Below are 14900 nucleotides of genomic sequence, written 5' to 3'. Positions count from 1 at the left end.
TTAGATACTGAATCATTTCTTCTTAAGCACTACTAACTGCTTGTTATTCTTGAAGCTAGATCATTCTGAATGTTTCCTGTTAGACCTATGAGTGCAAACATATGGTTTCTGTCCTTCTCTGCCTGGCTTACTTCGCTCAGCATGACACCCTCAAGGTCCATCCACTTTCCTACAAGTGGCCATATGTCATTCCCTCTCATTGCCATGTAGTACTCCATCGTGAATATATACCACATCTTCCTGATCCACTCATCAGGTGATGGACATTTAGGCTTTTTCCATGTTTTGGCTATTGTTGACAGTGCTGCTATGAACATTGGGGTACATGTGCTCCTATGCATCAGCATTTCTGTATATTTAAATATTGGAGATTTCCTCATTGTTAGATGAAGATTCTATTTAAAAAGAAAAGCAGAGTAAAATTTAAATAGAAATTAATCTGCATCTATACTTTAATACAACCAGGCATGAGACATGGAAATTACCCTCAGGCAGGATACTCACTTGAGTGACTACTACTAGTTAGGGTCCCACAGAAGAGCCACATGAAACTAGATACAACTCTCGATTTGGAGCTCATAGCACCAATTGACAAAGACTGTCTTGTGTTATCTTCACAGCTCTCTTTTTGAAGATTCTGCTTATTCTAAGCAAAGTTTAAATAACTTTGCACCTATCCTTTCCTATGACTGGGGAATGATGTGTCCCACAAATACTGGTATTAACAATATGGACGTAAATGTGTGTCTCCTATAAATATGTCATATCTCCTACAATTTCAGGGATGCCTATAGAAAGTAGAACACTCATGACATCCCGCCACATGATCAACTTTTTGAATTCCATTGTCTCACATAAAAACAAACGGCGTGTGCCACCCTGACATTAAACATGGCCATTAAAAACAGCAAAAGATCATTTACCGAAGTTTATATAAAATAAGAACTGAGGGGACACCTGGGTGGTTCAAATGAGCCTCCAACTCTTGATTTCAGCTCTGGTCATGATCGCAGGGTTGTGGGAATGAGCCCCTCATCAGGCTCTGCACTGAGCATGGAACCTGCTTAAGATTCTCTCTCTCTCTCTCTCTCTCTCTCTCTTTTTCTCTCTCTCTCTCTCTCTTTTTCTCTCTCTCTCTCTCTCTGTCTCTCTCTGTCTCCCTCTCCCTCTCCCTATCTCCCTCCCACCCGCCTCCCTCCCTCCCTACCCCCTTCCCTCCAGCTCTCTTTCTGATTCTGCACTCTCCCTCTAAAATTAAACATTAAAAAATAAATTTAAAAAATTTAAAAAAAGAACTACTGAGAAGAACTCTGGGCTTTGTGGGAAGACATATCTGCCTGTTAACCTCAGTTGGGATTTCTTTTGATTAGATATAATTATGAGTTTCGTGAAAATTGACTGTCATACCAATAGATTTTGCTCTTACTCTTTATTGTCAACAAAGCAAAACACTAGCTGGTCTCCCAAAAGCATAAAGAGGCAAAGCTATAGACCAAGCAAGTGTGTCAGTGGGGGAAGTGCAGGTGACAGTCTTCCTTCAGCTGTAAGCAAGCCCAATGCGTCTGTGTATTCAGGAGCTACATACCTATAGTTCCTGAAAATGTCCAGGAGGTGTTAGTCACTGATGTGCTCCAGTGGTTGCTCAAGCCTAGCATTAAAGAGGGAACCATTAGCCATGGCAAGGGGTAAACTTTCTGACTCTACTCACTGTCCTTTTGTCTCAAAATCTGACTGGGGAAAGGAAGGTGAGGGAGGAGAAAGAGATAATTTTGTATTTGTTTTTACAGGTATGGAAAAATAGAATAGGCATTTAAAGTCCCCAGTCTCTCCAACTTTAATTGAGATTGAGAAAAAACTGATTCTTATGGTAGTTTAGTTCATTCCACAAAGTCCGGACTACCCATGTAAGAATGTTCTGACAGCTATTTACTTTTTATATATATATATTCATTCCATTTTATTTATTTATTTATTTATTTATTTATTTATTTATTTATTTATAAGTAGGCTCCTTGCCCAATGTAAGGCTTGAACCCATGACCCTAAGATCATGAGTCACATGTTCTACTGGCTGAACCAGCCCATTGCCCCTCTAATAGCTATTTCCAAAGCCAACTGCCTAGGTCTAACAAGTTGACTCTGGTTGTTTGTGAAGTAATCACAAATAAAGAATTTGAATGTTATTTGGTAAAAGATGCACATAAGTTGAAAAAAAATAAACTCATGTACGTTGCACATTGGTAGAAAGCAACCCAAATACTGAGGTCTGGGGCTCTTCTGTCTCACCCCAGGCTCAGTGTATTCTTATGAAAAATTTGTGAAATAAGAATTGTTTTAATCCACAAATTATATTTCATATGTCAAATTTATAATTATCAGGCCACTTTTACCGTACAATTTTAGCAGTTATTTTTCATTTAATTATCACAAACACCCTGTTATGTATTACATTCCTCATTTTACAGATAAAGAAATGGAGGTTCTGAAGACTTAAGTACCTTGTGAGACCAAACATATTCAAATACATTCACAAAGGGCACTGAGAGCAAATATACTCAAGTAGAATTCTTTCTAATGTGGAGTCTTGTGCTCTGGTGAAAACACCACCTTGCATTTCTAAAGGAGTAGGTAAACTAATCTAAAAGGTCCTCCTACTTATAGTCTTGTCTTGCCCAAAAGTTCTATCAAAGTAGGTTATTCGAGCATATTCTTTGTTGGCCAATAGGCAGTTGGGAAGTTACTTTTACATTTCCCAGCAAATACTTGGTCATCGCCGTATTGGAAATGCTCGTTTCTTTCTCAAAGAGGAAATACATTTTGGCAATCTAGCATTCTGACATGGAAAGGGCCAGAGTCAACAGTAAGGAAAGAATACAATTGCCAAGATAAGCGGCCAGCAAGCCATGTACTCCTGCCAAAGAAAGATTAGTGGGTTTCGTGAATTTGAAAAAAACCCATCAAAGCCGCTATCACTTACATGATCAAACTTTTAATGTGTATTTATAAACTAATATCAACTTTGATTATTATAAATGAGGGGAAATATAACAAATAGGTTTGCAAATTTGATGGCTCAATGCTTGATATTCTTAAATACATTATGGCTTGCTTAGAATCATAGACTCATGGCCATAGGAGGAACCTTAGGACTTATAACATTGAACCCTATCATTTGCCAGAAGGAAAATCCACATCCTTGACAAGTAAAATAGCCAAAGATCACACCAGCCTCAGAGCCACATCTTGAGTCCAAATATTATTTTGCCTGAAGTTATACAACTAGCTATTGAAAGAGCTGGAAGTGGTCCTTAGGCTGTCTTTTTCCCTTCTCCACATAGTTTAGTATTTTCCTATCTTAAAAAGACATACAGAGACAAAATTATCAAAAGAAAATAAGTAAGCTGATATACACAGACTCCATATCTAAAGAAAAAAAATGATGAAAAATTTTGGAAAATACCTGCTATAAATCAAAGAGCAAATTCATTTTATTTCTGGTTTCTCTTTTGCTTTTTTTCCCCCCAGAAACTTTGAAAACCAACTGAGTAAATATCCATTACTTCATTTTGTCAAGGACAGGTAGTTAACGCTTACAATAATTGATTTAAAATTGAAACCTGTCTCAGCATTTTCCCCTAGAGACCTATTTGAAGCAAATCCAACTACCTTTCTAAAAAGTAACCTCCTTTAATTTTTAATAAGCACTAGGCAATTTATAAAAATAATTTTGGTATATGGCCTAAAGGCAATTTTAACATTAACCTCACTGAATTGTAGGCGTTTTATTGCAAATTTTATTCCAGTTTCCAGGCAAGTAAAACTTTCCTACTTTATAAGTTTTTCAGTTTTATATGTCAGCTCTAATCTAAACTCTCATTTTTTACATCACTTAGACGAGATGAAGAAGCTGGTGGAAGCAGGGTCTGGCAGGGCAGGGGAATCATGTAAGAGAAAGGGTGCAAAGAAGAGACAAAGATAGTATGGAAATTACAGAAATGACTCAACCAAATCCAAAATGTTCATAAACTCGCAATGGTCAAGGAAAATTTTTAAATTTTTAAGTAAAAGATTAAAGTAATTTGGTTTGCCTCAATGGCAAACTTTGCTCAGGTGTTCAGTCCTGCAAGAAAATTGGATTGCCTAGGTTTTGACTTAATTGTCTTTGCAAGAAAACACACCCATATTTTAAGTTAGCTTTAAGTATCTCAAAGTCAGAAACTGTTCATCCTACTTTAAGCTTTATTTTCACCTATTTATGCCACAAAATTTAAGCAAAGAAGTATCATTTCCAACTTAATACAACAATCCAGTAGAGAAACAGATAAAATTAAATGGTTTGCTGAAGGGCATATAATCAGTAAAAGATAGATGGAGGATTTCCAGTAGGGTAGGCTAACCAAAGATAAACCCTTCTCCACTTCTTAACCAGACTAAAGCCTTATGATTGATTGAATTTGTAAAATGACAAACTCTTTCTAGGTCTTCCTGTACAAACAAATAAGGTCAGAAATGCTGCTGTAGACCCAGCCATAGGAGTTTATTAAGTCTCTGAGCTCATTCTTTATGTAGTTATCACTGCTGCTGAAATTCCAGATGTTAGGGTAAATATAACCATACATACTTGTGTACTCCACCCCCCCCCCCAAAAGTAGCCTCCAGGCTTATAGTGTCTAACACTGTACCCATCCTGAGTGACTTTCAATGTTTACTCATTAAGAAAATGGCTCCATTACTGTGACTAGTTTACAGAAATAATTAGTCCTTAAATCTTCAGTAGCTAAATAGATCACTTGCTTTTCTTATCTTGATTTGCCTCAAGCAATTGGAAAAATATGTAAAAGTTGAGGAAGGCAAATTAGAGAGGTGAGTAATTACTTGAAACATATTTTTCCACTTACCACAAAACACATTTTCCAAAGTTATGGGCAGAATATTATTCTTGTGATATATTCCTTGACAAAAAGCATACCATAGTCAACAAATTTAGGAGATAAAGACAATTATATGTTACTTTTGGTGACTCAGTGGACATTTGTATTTTTTAGTTGAAGTGTACTCTCATTTTCTCTCAGAACTCTTTGCTTTTTGATCCTCATAGCTCTTTCACTGGGGAAAGTACCCCCTCCTGAGATCAGAATGAAGATTGACATTTTCTTAAGTCACCTTGTCTCCTTGGCCACAGTGATTAGTAAAGGGACGGGAAGATGTTCCAAGATAGTTCTATTACAGAAATACACTCATTCAGCCACAGTGGTTGGTCTGGGAGTGGCTGTTTGATCCAGACTCTGCAAATCAGAACGTTTCCTTGACAGTTTTCTCACTGAAGTTCAGGTAAAAAAGATATCATTTTGTTCTTGAGAATATATGATGGCTAGCTCAGACCTCTTATCTGTCTTGAGGAGAAGTGTGTCTGAGAATCTGAGGCAATATGCAAAGGAAGAAGAGATGAGAGTCGGAGACATGGAAGACACAGAGGTTGAAGTCTCTGGCTCCACGTGTCCCAAAGCAATGTAACATTGGCTCTTTAGTTGGGTTCCTGTTACCAGAAATCAAAGATCCCAACTGTGATGCCACAGAGGAGATAAGACTTGAGCTAGAGCATTACAGTAAAGTTCAATATGCCCAGTCTTGATAGGTGGACTATTCTAGGAATATCTGTGCTCTAAAAGGACATGTGTATGATTGGACACATTGAACAGGAAGTAGACATGTATGTCTCAAATGTAGGTTGTATGAAGGGGAAACCTGCCTTAATTATTTTTCTTTGCTTTTCACCCATCTACTTTTCAAAAATTATAGTGTGAGAAATCTATAGCAAGAAATAAACAACATCAAGGGTTAAGCGTCCAACTTTGGCTGAGTTTGAGCCCTGCATCAGGCTCTCTGCTGTCAGCATGGAGCTTGCTTTGGATCCTCTGTCCTCATCTCTGTCTGCCCCTCCCCAGCTTGTGCACATGCATGTACACTCTCTCAAATTAAATAAACATTTTTTTAAAAGGAAATAAACTGCATCAAATGTAGTATGAATTACTACAATTTACAGGAATTTTCTATTAGCCATGCATTTTCTGAAGTGCTTTACATAAGGCAGCTGTTTTCAAACTGTGATCAGCAGATCTGCACATGTCGTGTGGAGTGATGGGCTTGTGGAGTACAGGTACCAGCATGGCCGTGGAGGAGGCGAAGGTCTGTCGTCTCCTGCTCCAGGCACATCTTTGAATGAAGCATCCCTTTTCCTCTTAGTTCAGTCATGGATTCCCACATATGATTGCTTCTAAAGATTGCTTGCAAAATATATATAAGAACGATTAATAGGCATCTTTTCAATTCTCACAATAAAGCCATGAGACATATTATTATCCTCATTTTATAGCTGAAGGAACTAAGGCATAAAAAGATGAGGCCACACACTGAAGGTTACCTAGCCAATAAAAGGCAGAGGCAGGATTTGGACTTTGCTTTCTTTGCCACGCCCCAGGCAAAGAAAGCAAAGTTACTCTTATCTGCTACATGCTACTATTGCCAATACACCCTTATAGCTCCTACCAGGACAGTGACCTCCTTACTGATCCTCATGTTTGCCTCTTCATTCTGTGAAAACCTAAACAGCTGAAGACCAGGCACAAACCGTAGTCTGACATGTAGCCAGACTGAATGTAGCAAAGAAAGAAGCCAGAGCAGTCATGGAACATGACTCAAATGAGATGGAGAAGCTTCTTACATAAGGTTTGAGTTCCTGCTGAAGAATTCAGAGCAGCGTGTAAGGGAAGTAGCCATCAGTTCTGGACCTGCTGTTTCCCAAGTGGGGATAGGAGAAGCAGAGATTAACTAGGGTTGGGGGCTGTCATGAACAGAGGGTGGTTGAGCAACTTGAGTATTGCCAGTAATAGATGGAATAAAGCAGACCTGAAGCATCATTGGTAATACAGCACTAGCCACTCGATGAAGGAATTTCATAGCTGTGGCTTGACTTTGGAAGTATCTCCAGTTAAGCTTACAGTTGGCATTTTCTGTGACTTTCACACTAACCTGAATAAAGTCATGTGACTTTGTTCTTTTTCCGTCTGAGTTGATTTTCACTCTCAGTCCCAGATTTCTACTCTTTCAGTTCTCTAAGCTTGCTGCTATCCCAACAAGAGTTCTGTTAACTCAACAAATTTCAACAGCAAACACCCACTGAAATGTACTTAATATATTGAATGTATATTAAACATGCCTCTAGGCAGTGGGGAATCAAGCATCTTATCTAAAACATTCTTCTCTAAGTCTTGGCCAATTATAAGACTAAAAGAATCCAAAGTAATATTCTAACAAGGCAAATTGGAGGATTCCTTGACCAAGCAGTAAAATAGATAGATGGGTTTATTTTTTAATAATTTTATTTTTAAGTAATCTGTACCCACAATGGGGGGTTTGAACCTACCACCCAAGATCAAGAGTCACATCCTCTTCTAGTCATCCAGGTGTCACAATAAATGCCTTTTAGATTTTTTTTTTTTAATATCCTCTCTCTGATGGAAGAAAAGCATTAACGGGAATGGATAACCCCTTTCCTTCCCCCAGATCCCTAAAAGCTAGAGAGATTGTGCAATAAAAAAATATAAAATGTTAGGGAATACCAAGGGTTCCTCTACAGATCACAGTGGTTTCCTTCGTCTTCTTTCTTAAACCCCATTTTTCAACCCTTTTGCTTCCTCTCCCAACTTCTACTCTTAGTCAGAAAAAGTTCAGGACTTCTAGCTGGAAGAATTATTTATATTATAACATGGGTCACATACTTACTATATGCTGCACTTGGTGTTAGTCAACACAGCGGAAAACACGATTTGAGTTTATTCTTTGTCCTGAAGTTGTTTTGTAATCTAGAAATATTCACAGTTTTGAACACAAGAAATGACACCACAAGAAGAAATTTCTCCATCCCAATGGCATCGTGCACCAGAGCTAACTAAGCAGTAGCAATTTGGATTGGACCATGGTGTCCAAATTTTCATCAGAAATGAGATCTGTGGGGCGCCTGGGCAGCTCAATCAGTTAAACATATGACTCTTGATTTTAGTTCAGGTCATGATCTCACAGTTCATGAGTTCAAGCCCCCCATCGGGCTCTGGATTGACAGTGTGGAGCCTGCTAAGGATTCTCTCTCTCCCTCTTTTTGCCCCTCTCCTGCTCTCACTCTCTCAAAATAAATAAATAAATGGAAAAACATAAAATAGATTTGTATTAAAAACTGACTAGAATGGTTTCTCCTTATCATAAAACTTACAAAGATTGTTAAGCACTGCTTAACTTTTAATTAGAATTTCCCTTCTCAGTATATAACTCCCTCCAACAAGAGTCCTTCCTGAAAGAAATAATAAATCAGGGCAAGTTAGATAAAAAAAAAAATCAAGAAAATCCAGTGGAAAAGATACAGTACTCTAAATTGGTTTTGCTTTTGTTCTGATAGGGAAAAATGATTCTCAGGATTGATGATTTGTTCATGTTTGACATTCAGTATATATATGAAAGCAAAGTATATGTTTACTACTTACCATATAATTACTGGCATTAAGCTTGATAGCATTATTTTGATATCCATTTTGTTAGATATAAAACCAAGACATATTGAAAACTCTTCAAGAATATGGGGATCCCACATTTAACATGCCCTTTAAATAGTAATTCAGTCAGGTCTCTAATTTGTGCTTGGAATGTGGGAGAGAATTGAAGATGAAGACCACAATTACATAAGCTTGGACCATTAGAGAAATAAAATATAACACACATAAACATGAAGAGTTTATTTAAAATAAATCAAATATCCTGATGTTGAAGCCACAAATTATGAAATTGTGTTTGGTTTTCATACTAACACCAAAATTTCAAAATGGCATCCACAACTGACTAAACATCTTTCTACAGCCACAGTTTATATGAGCCAACCCACACATTTAGGCAAGTACATGAACGTGGACCCATCACTGATGCAATTTGTGGTCAAAGGACAGAGTCCTGCAGAAAGACCCTGAGCTCATTCTCAGACAAGAACAGATCATTTAACTTAGGTCAAACATTGAAAACTCATGTTTTTCTGTGTGATTGAGGTTTACTGTTGGTCACCTTATCAGAATAAAGTAACAATGTGGACTGTGGCATATTTTTTAAATATCTATGTAGAAAAAGAAAATGAAAAAATACTACATGAAAACAAAGACTCTTTGACAACCTAGGTTCTGTGCTTTCTCATATGTCTCATATAATTTTTCTTCTGTGCCTTTTTAAGTGTGGAGGGCCGTGTCCTAACGCATTTCTAGAACTGATCCTTTTGCAAAGCTATCTGTAGAAAGTGGCAGAAAGACAGAATATGGCCTTTGGGGCCTGGCCCCAATTGAGATGGAATCCTGGCTCTGCCCTCTACTGGCAGTTGACTTTGAGCAAGTCATTTTACCTGACTCTGAGTTACCTAAGACCTACTATCACAGGCTGTTGTGTTAATGTCATAATATATATAAACGGCCAGCATTAGTGTCTGTCTCTTGGCTGTAGAGCAGTAAGCAGCGTTCATAGTTCGCTGTTAGTGTTATCATTGCTATTGATAATATTATGCAGCGTTGACGCTAATGGGCTATAAGTGACTACTTATATTGCCCTTCTTTTTTGCCCACACTTTTGACCCTCACCATCCTGCTTATTTTTTTTTTTTACCTATGTCTAATAATACTTCTCACGTTTTCTATGCAGTACTCAACGCTACTAATAGGGCACTAATGGAATACCTCCATGTAGATAGACAAAATCATCTTCCATACTGTGGGGAATGTGAATGTACTTTTAATGACCAGAGAGTCAAGATAAATACCCTGACTCTTCCTAATATAAGAGGAATATTCCAAAGAAAGGGCTGTTTGAGGCCACTGTTAATATGGTAGATAATAATTCTTTAAGGTTTCAAAATAACTTGTTTAACTTGTACAAATGTATTATATTTATGAGCTGTTCACTGTAGTTTATAGCTCAGCTTTCATTCCAGCAGTGTGTTCATTGAAGATAGTGCCTAATAGATGTGGGGAGTGGAAGGGAAGAGTATGCCCTCTTGGTCCCATTTTTTTAGCCTTTTCTCAAGAATTCCAATTTTTAAGAAGACCTGCACCCATAAACTTGATGACAGGAGGAGCTTTTCTAGATGTAATGATTAGCCCAAGCTGTAATTCAAGTCCAGAGTACACTACATCGTTTTTATTTTTAATTCATAATATAATATCTCAGAGCAATTTTTCCTTAGATAAAAATTTGAATAGGTCATTTACTATTATCAAGAATATACTCCTCAAATCATTTGTGTAGGAGCACCTAAAGGCCTTAGAACCACTGGGATATGAAATTATGCAAAATCTATCCTGTATACGCATGATGTTTTTATACCAGGTAACATTATTAGTATTTTTAGTACATCTGTTTCTCTTATTCGTTAACAGCTTATACTGTTTTTTCATGTGTTTGTTTGCTTATTTACATATGTTTCTTCACTTATTACCTTCTGGCAGGAATTTGGGACAGCTGGATCATAGGGAAAACCTAAGCATTTGTGATCTTATTATAAATGCTTTATAGGAACATGTTGTAGAAGGTCACATGCTCTCACACACAAAGTTCTTGATCAAATGTGGGGGTTTTTCTATTACTTAAGAAAAATAATTTTTTAAAGGAACCATTTGTTTTTCAAGCCTGCACAATCTGGACTTCCCCAAAGCGGGGTAGGTGAGAGATGGTGCCATTGTCAATGAAGTGATATGCACTTTTTGGTTTATTTCACAGGTGTGTCCACCCTATCACCAAGTCTTCTTGGCTTACTGCTGCCTGCCCTTGGCCTCCTTGTCTACTTGGAATTCTGAGTGTGGTGTGACAGCTGCTGTTCCCCGCCCAGCTTAGAGGACACAGAGGACACCTTCATCCCTATGATGAATATGATTCCTTCCAATTTCTGTGGCTCCACCCTAAGCCAAATAAATGACACTTTAACAAACTCTCCAACTGATTTACAACCCACGTTATGACTGAGGCATTCAGGAACCCCTTCATCCAAAAGAATAAACTTTTAAATGGATATAAAATAATTTTTAACTCGTTCCAATATGCCTTATAAACCACTTAACCTGATTCTGTGACAGTTGCATGATTTAATCCAATGGGACAAATTACAGTGTTCAATTCAATACTATAGGCTGTAGAGTGAGAAGTAAAATCACCATACACAGGTGCTTTAAATTTAATAACAAGTTGTGAAATATAATAGAGGTTGAAATGTTGATCGTATGTGGTAAATGTAAGAGTAAAACAGTCTCTTGTATTATTCTCTGTTTTGGGTCCTGCATATTTTCGAATGGCCCCTATCATTCATGACATTTTGAATTTTATTGAAAAAAAATAGAGTATAACAAACATTTTGACATAAATCCATGACCAACTCATTTTACTGAATGAGTTGAAAGATTCTGAATATTGAAAAACAAATTCTAGAATGTGTTATCAGTATTCTTATTTTGGAAGTAAGAAATTTTCTAAATGCTTGATTTTCAGATCCATAATACTTTTATGTTAGCTTGTCAGTGGTAAAGTTAACCATACCATGTGAAGATTTTTTTTACTTTTATTTTATATTCTGAAGTTCTTTTATGCTTTTCTCATCATCAGTTTCAAACCTCAAAAATCCCAGCTCTTCTCTAGAGTATCATCATATTGCTGTATTTATTCATACATGGAATAATGAATTTTGAAAAGTAGAGTGCTTCCGTTTTTTAAGTGAGATGTGACAGTCTTTACACAGCTAGAAAAAAAATGACAGTTAAGTGAGTATAAGTGTGATCTAATAATATTCTAGTATCTTTGTTTTTGTGGTCCATTTCTAAGTAAAATCTTTCTTTATCAAAAGTATCAAGAAATCACCTATAGGTTGAAAAATCTACAGTATACCTTATTTTTTAAAATTTACTGTTAAACTCATTTCCCGCTTCAATGCAATACTGAAAACTGGCTAAAAATACCAAATCAATATGTTACTAATGATATTTTGAAAGTATGCAATCTGGAAGGCCAGGAGGAGACAAATAATGTGTTTGTCCAATGGTATCTCCAAAATGTTGGTGCTTTAGGTTTTCATAAGTTGTAAAAAGGAAAATGCACATTTCTTCATTCTCCATGGTGTGCAAGGAAATGTGTTTGAGTGTGGATGTGAAAGAAATGGAATAATAAAGGATTAGCTGGCTCATGAAAAAGTGCAATGTCTGATGATTCAGGAGGTAATAATCCTATTTTATTAGCACAACCTTGCTAGCTAATTAGAGATAGAGTTTATCTTTTTAGAAAGGATACCTTATAGGTTCATACAAAAAATATTTACAGGAAGCAAAATAGAACTATTACTACTTTACCCCCTTTTCTTTAATTTGTATAATTTTTGTACTATATATCTATGTGTAAATGTTTAGAGTTTTCATTATGAAAATATCAATGAATATTTCATTAGTTTACATTCAACTCTTTGTTATAAAATGAAACTTTTTAATAATAAGTGAAATGGATGATTTCCCAGTGGAAGTATGTCAACAGTCTTAAAATCATTACCAGGTTTCATAAAATACATAATTATTTGAAAAAGAAACAAAATCTCTTCATACTTTAGAGAAACAATACTGTGTAAGCCTTCTGTACAAATGTTTGTGTTTTCATTGTTACACTTTGGGGTTTTCCTTTTGCAATGTGACCCATGTTGGGCATTTTTATATAATCGACAACAATGAAATCTTTTGCCAAATGCATGCTTGCCTTTTATTTTTTAATGTATTGCAATAAAGAGCAAAGCTGGTTAGATTTTGCATGAAATGGTTCTGAAAGGTAAGACGAAAACAGACTTTGGAGGTTGTTTCGTTTTAAATTTGTGACAGAGATAAGGTCGATTAAAATCTCTCATACACTGGTAACTCAAGCTTTTCATTTCCTCATACAATTGTACAAATTTGACTGGGATCAGTTTTAAACTGTTGTCAAACTAACTAATGTATCATCTGCTTAAGACGCAAGATTCTTAATTAAACTTTATATAGATATAGAGATATCTGTTGTTTCTTTGTATTTCAGGAAAGGTGATAGTAGTTTTATTTGATACTGATAAATATTGAATTGATTTTTTTAGTTATTTTTTATCATTTTTTTCAATGGAGTAGTATAGGACTGTGCTTTGTCCTTTTTATGAATGAAAACAAATTATAAAGAAATAAATGTCTTACTGTTACCCAAAAAATAACAACTGTCCTTTCAATTTACATACAGTTCATTTTTAGAAGGTCTTCTTTCTTTTTTTTAAAGTTCATTTATTTATTTTGAGAGAGAATGTGCATGGGAGGGGCAGAAAGAGAGAGGGAGAGAAAGAGAGAATCTCAAGCAGGCCCTGTGCTGTTGGTGTGCACCCTGATGCAGGGCTGGAACCCATGAACCATGAGACCATGACCTGAGCCGAGATGAAATCAAGAGTTGGATTCTTAACCAACGGAGCCACCCAGGTATCCCTAGAAGGTTTTTATTATGAGTTCAAGAGCATGTAATAAATAATTACTTCATAAGTAACAGTTAATTGTTTGAAGGCTCTACAAAAAATATACACACAGAGATGTAAAGACACACACACACACACACACACACACACACACATACACATAGGCTTGCATATACACACTAACACACAGGAATTATTACACTGACATAAGACCATCTGGTAAATAACTTCAATTTTGGGGGTTTCACTGAATATCACTCAAGCTAATGCTAGACACTAAAGCAAGCTGCTAAAAGCTAAAAAAAAAGAAAAAAAAGGCTAATTCAACCCTGAATGAACTGAAATTCTAATAGAGGAATTTACATAAAAACATGTCTCTACAGACAGGAGTCTAGTCCAGGTAAAGTTTCTCTGAATCCTGATTTAGACTAACCCAAAGTTCTGAATCCCAGGGCTCCCCGTGTTCTGCCTTACAGTCTTCTGTGTTCTGACTGTGATTTCTCATTGGCATCCTGACCTCCCTTCCTGTTTCATGAAACTTGCTTCCACGCTGGGTCCTGGTTTCTCTTTCAGACCCTGCCTCTGTTTCTTGACCCTAAGTATTAGATTACTTCCCTTCTAATATTTTGCTTTTAGTATTTGACCTTGGATTGACCCTGGCTCTAATTCCCCAGACTTTGGGAGATCAAAGCTTCTTTCCATGAGAGTGCTTCCCATGTTGTGGTTCTCAAACCTGGTTGCCCATTAGGATCACCTGGAGAATTTGAAAAAATAAAACAGAGTCTCTGGGCCCCAGTCCAGACTTTACCAAAGCATAGTTTGGAAAGTGAGGGTAAGGAAGTGGTATCTTTTTAGGTTGTTCGAGTGTCTGGTAGGGAGCCAGATTTGAGAATCAAAAATTTGTATGATTACTATAAGCTAGAGTAACTGATATTTTTAACTGAACCAACAAGATCAACATCATGTCTACATAATTTAAGAATCTCTTAAGCAAAAAAATCCATTTTCATAGTTTGTCTGAAATGCAAACTGATGACCATTTTTACCTTTTAGTTTCATATCCTAAGTGTCAAAATGTTTTTACTTGTCTAATAAAAATACCTCAACTTGTTTCTAAAATCCAAGCAGATGACAGAAATACGCTTCAGAAGATTTTTTCTCTCAAGGAATGTGGATTTCTTTTACTCTTTTCTTTCCTTTTTTTTTTTTTTTCCTGTGACTTGGTAACTTAATTAAACTTTAATACTTAATTTCCTGAGTCTATAATCTTCTGAAGGTTGTTAATAAAAAGATTGATGAAAGGTTCCCCTCCCTAACTTGAGCTCTTTTTCCAGAATAGAAACAGTGGATTTGGATGAGTTGACTTTAA

At 36.4% G+C, this 14900-nt stretch overlaps 1 protein-coding gene across 1 annotated transcript in view; it reads left to right on the top strand.

Annotated features, from left to right (window-relative positions):
• CNTN1 (contactin 1) overlaps nucleotides 1-13091 on the top strand; it is a 351259-nt gene extending 338168 nt beyond the window's left edge. Inside the window, exon 25 of the mRNA XM_029953985.1 lies at nucleotides 10798-13091. Coding sequence (XP_029809845.1) covers nucleotides 10798-10874 — 77 coding nt within the window. The 3' untranslated portion in view covers nucleotides 10875-13091. The remainder of the gene's footprint in view (nucleotides 1-10797) is intronic.
• Nucleotides 13092-14900: the final 1809 nt, after the last annotated feature.

Source organism: Suricata suricatta, chromosome 10 (genome assembly GCF_006229205.1).
Source record: "Suricata suricatta isolate VVHF042 chromosome 10, meerkat_22Aug2017_6uvM2_HiC, whole genome shotgun sequence".
NCBI classification, from domain to species: Eukaryota; Metazoa; Chordata; class Mammalia; order Carnivora; family Herpestidae; genus Suricata; species Suricata suricatta.
This window is presented reverse-complemented; position numbering and strand designations above follow the sequence as displayed.